We start from the raw sequence: 4,573 nt of genomic DNA on the forward strand, positions 1-4,573 counted from the left end.
AAAAAAAAAAAACTTAATATATATATAATGATAGTAACTATAATGTACATTGAACGTACTTATAAAATCCTTCGGAATTATTACTATTAAATTCTTGTTGAGTCATTTGATTTTTCCACACTGGGGATTCCGATGCCGATGGTAGAGTACTCGGATTTGAAGCAGGCGTCATAATTCGTTTATCTCTATGGAATTTATAAAATACAAGTGTCTTTGGTTAAATAATTTTCTTTTAGTTGAAAGCATACTTATACCCAGCTTGACCAGCCAAACTTTTAAAAACATCATCCACTTGTGAATAGAATTTCCACGTGCTTATAATACCGGTTGTTTCGAAGGTTTTCTGTTCTTGTCTAAATACGAATAAAGCGGTTACAGAATAATGTTTTGTGTTTAGATAATGATGTTTTTGTTTTATTTCTTTACTAGGTACATGTTTACTAACCTGTAGCGTTGGGTTAAGTTATTTACTTTAAAATGTACTTCTAGCGCTGTCACAGGTACACCCAAAGCAGTTAACTGCTTTGCCATAGCCACATACAAATGGCCATTGCGTTTTATGGTGCGCAACTCATAGGCGCAGACTTTCCACAGCTTGATTAATTCTAAAACACCATTATCCTCCCATTGTCGACGCTTTTTATTGAATTTTTCATACTACGAAAAATAGGGATACGTATTACTACACATGTAAAAGAGTATGTTGATGAATAATTGGTGTGGATAAGCTATACTTACAGGCATTTCACATGGGTCTCATAAAGGAAGAATGCAATTCTCGAAGAACCTCCGCTATCACGATCCCGAACAGTACAGCGAAGTCTTTATTAAAATCGACCAGTTTAATTCACAAAAGCTATGATATGCATCTCTGTGAAAAAGAAGTTGGTTGAAATTACTAAAAGGTAATCAAAAATAAAACTGTACATATATTAATGTGTAGAAGGCATGCCTAAGTTCATTTTGATTCAACATCTACTGAAATAAAGCAAAAACGTAGTGGTAGTTAATCTTTTGCGTTATCATCATTTTGGATACTTTCTTTGGTTGCAGAGTCCACCCACTTTGCGCGCACACTTCAACTTGAAAGATATCAACGATCAAAACAAAAAAGAAAATTGCTTAATTATGAATAAAAAAGATTCGATAATGATGACGTTTTTAATATCAACTTGTTCAAGCGCAATTAACCAAGAAGAACAAAAACAATCGTTCGAAAATGAACTACGGATATGCATATAGCGGCACGCAAAAAATAAACAAATGTGTGTATTAGAATGTGCTCTCTTATTACCATTTCGACCGGAGTGTTTAGAAAAGTCCACACTTTACTACTTTCATCAAAATTCCTGCAACAATTTGTTATAGATCTTTTTCTAATCGCAAAATAAAATCACTGATAAAAAACCACTGGCGTTATTGAATAGCAGAATCGTGTACACCATTTTTTTTCTCTCTCTTGTAATTATCGTTTTCTCACTCTCAGCACCTGCGTAAACTGAGAAACATTATGAAAAAGAGGAACAACAACAGAATCATCAGCTTCATAAATGCAGTTTCGTAGCAAGCAAGGAAATAATTTCACATACTTTGGTGATAATTACAGATTTGGAATGATCATTAAAAAAAAAAAGCATCCATACATATCCCCTGACCGAGCATGTATACATACGTATATATGGTACATATGTATGTACTCTGCAGCACTGTGGTTGTATTGAATACATTCTATGCAGCCGAAACGTTTGGCTGATTTAATTTTGTAAACAATCTGCTTTAGAAATTGGCACAAAGGTAATCTGCATTAGTTTTAACACAACACGATATACGCCAAGGTAAGCAAAGGCACACTTTGGTTAGCTGGCATCATAGAGCAGTGAACAACTTATACTAAAGCGGATATTCAAGTATACTAAACCGACAAGCGAAGAAGATGCAGATGCGCTCTCTGCATCAGACAACCTGGGCGCGAGATGCCACCGACGATACTTTCGTCAGTTGCTACACTTGTCAGCGGCTGCTGTTGTCTCCGCAATTTAACCAGAAACAAGATGGGGGCTGCTACTGCACTAAGCTTTATTTCGCATATATGTACATACATACCTACGTAGTTTAATGCATAGACAAGTAGTATGCTTGTACTAAACATTTGTATAAATGCCATATTTACATACGTACATACAAATATTCGTATTTTTGTATGTATGCATGATTGTGAACCTCATCGCCATCACAGTTGCTCCCCATCAAACCTAATTACAATTTCAAAAAACGAGTCTAATGACCATTTCATTTTCTTCCTCCTTTTCTTTACGCAGTTCGTTTGTTCGGTTCATTATGTTGCTTGGCCCTTAATTTCGTTTCACTATTTATTTCATTTCTCTTTTTGTACCCACATATGTATGTATTTAGAACCTTAATTCGCCTCCACTCACATATCTTCTATCCAATTTGCCTGATTGGCGAGCTGGATATGTACTTAGTTGCTGATTGCTAATACACACTCCACTAATGAAGTTCCAGCAATTCAATTTATTTCTTATATTAACTGAGTTGCTCTTATCCTTCTTTTTGGTTTCTTGCTTTTGAAAAACTTAATCAATATGTTATCGTTCGTTGGGGCTTATGGCCGAAAAGTAAATGATGTAATTAATATAATGACAATTCCAAATCGCTATCTTTCAACACTGTACGGCTTTGACTCTCCGCGCACACCAACATAACACAACCGAAGCACAAAGACGTTGAATCGGAACTAAACAATCGGCCATGTCGTCGCCGCCATTGCGTCCGCTGTCGCAGCGGATATTTCTGCTGCTGCGACGCCAGCGTTTGGATTCTCTCTTGTAATTTACCCCCACCTCAATCTTAATTATGATGTTGTGTGGAGATAATTGTATTTAAGAACAAGATTGCATGCAATGATGGTTAGCCCAGTTACGTATGTAGCTGTTGGGGGGTTGAACGTCTGGGAAGAACATAAATAGCAGATACATGAATCCAAACAGTGCGTTTGTACCAGGCATGCCCAACGCCGGCAGAACTCCACAAGCAAGTGCCCTGCGCTGGCAGAATTCTATAGGCAAGTGCCTTGCGCTGGGCACGGCTGGTTTGTACATACATACATATCCTTGCATGCGTTAGGGGCATAGATGACCCTTTCATGTCACTGAGGGTCATTTCCTATCAAAACCAAGAACTAATAAACCTATTTTGTCCAACGTCGTACAAGAATTTGTTATTGGCTTAAAATCATCACTCGGGAGAAGTCCATGCTTTGAATATGTCTTAAATACCCCTAATTCCGAGCCCGTAATCCATTCCACCCCCTAGGCCCAATGCATTTGAAGCGACTTTTTTTTGGACAACTGTACATGTACTATTAAAGATTGGTCGCAAGTGACATAGAGTTATAATTAATATTTACTAGTATCCCTGCGCCAAATATCGGAAGACACCGATCCTTCTAAAAATGTTAGCACAAAACAACAATCATTCAATGCGATTTTAAAATCTGGGAGAAAATGGTCCCCATATGAATGTTTATTGCGATTTTATATGTGTATAAATGTAGGTGTATAAAATTCCATTACCTTATAATAAGTGCTTCCAGAGATACGGGATATAGAATTTAACTTTGTATGGGCAGTGCCACGCCCCCTTTTCCAAAATCTACCATTTTTCTCCGTAAGTATGGTATTGACAACATATGTATGTTGTTGTGTCAAATTTCAGGACGTTAGCATAGGCGGTTCCAGAGATAAGCGATGTGATGATTTCAGTTGGCCCCCTTTCTCATTATCTAACACTTTTCGTCATAAGTGCGTTAATGATATCATAAATAGCTGTGTCACATTTCAGGACGCCTATGTTTATAGGTGGTTCCAGAGATAAGCGATATGAGAACTTCAGTTTGTATGAGCGGTGCCACGCCCCCTTTTCCAAAATCTGTCACTTTTCGCCATAAGTACTCAATACCGTACATATGTTGCTGTGTCCAATTTCAGGACGTTAGGATAAGTGGTTCCAGAGATAAGCGATGTGATGATTTCAGTTTGTATGGGAAGTGCCACGCCCACTTTCCCAGTACCTACCAGTTTTCACCGTAAGTAGGGTATTTACAATCTATACATCTGTGCTAAGTTTCAGTTCCCCAGCATAATTGGTTTTAGAGATATAGTGGTTTTCACATTTTAGTCTATATGTCAGATGCCACGCCCCCTATGTATCGGGGTTATTATTTCTGGATTAGAGGAATTTATATCCTTTACAACAGTGTATGTTTCATTGAAATCGAGCGAACGGTGCCTTCAAAAGGAGGATTGCAAAATTTTCTTGTGGCGTATTTACATATATATAGATATAGATAAACGTCGATATATGTATGTATGCTTTGTTTTTTAATAACAACCTAAATTATCCTGGGTCTAATTTCTTTACAATTTTCGTTTGTTGGTCGTAATTTTGGGTCATTTGAGATATTGCTTTGTCAGGGAAAAGCTTGTGTTTTTGTTGTAACAGCATACAAATTGCCCAAAGAAGATGGTGAGGGAATGATGTAGGAGTGACAGTC

At 37.2% G+C, this 4,573-nt stretch overlaps 1 protein-coding gene across 4 annotated transcripts in view; it reads right to left on the reverse strand.

Annotated features, from left to right (window-relative positions):
* LOC118737389 overlaps positions 1-2,741 on the reverse strand; it is a 3,749-nt gene extending 1,008 nt beyond the window's left edge. Inside the window, exons 1-5 of one of the 4 annotated variants that reach the window (XM_036467848.1) lie at positions 2,436-2,741; positions 739-871; positions 446-657; positions 249-353; positions 60-185 (exon numbers count right to left, since the gene is read on the reverse strand). In XM_036467848.1, the coding sequence (XP_036323741.1) occupies positions 60-185; positions 249-353; positions 446-657; positions 739-744 (449 nt within the window). In that variant the 5' untranslated portion in view covers positions 745-871; positions 2,436-2,741. Of the gene's footprint in view, positions 1-59; positions 186-248; positions 354-445; positions 658-738; positions 872-1,294 lie in introns of those variants that run through there. The other 3 variants (XM_036467847.1, XM_036467846.1, XM_036467849.1) reach the window with 3 other exon arrangements.
* Between the last annotated feature and the right edge of the window lie 1,832 nt (positions 2,742-4,573).

This window comes from Rhagoletis pomonella, unplaced genomic scaffold (assembly GCF_013731165.1).
Source record: "Rhagoletis pomonella isolate Grant_MI unplaced genomic scaffold, Rhpom_1.0 Rhpom_scaffold_00004, whole genome shotgun sequence".
Lineage (NCBI taxonomy): Eukaryota > Metazoa > Arthropoda > Insecta > Diptera > Tephritidae > Rhagoletis > Rhagoletis pomonella.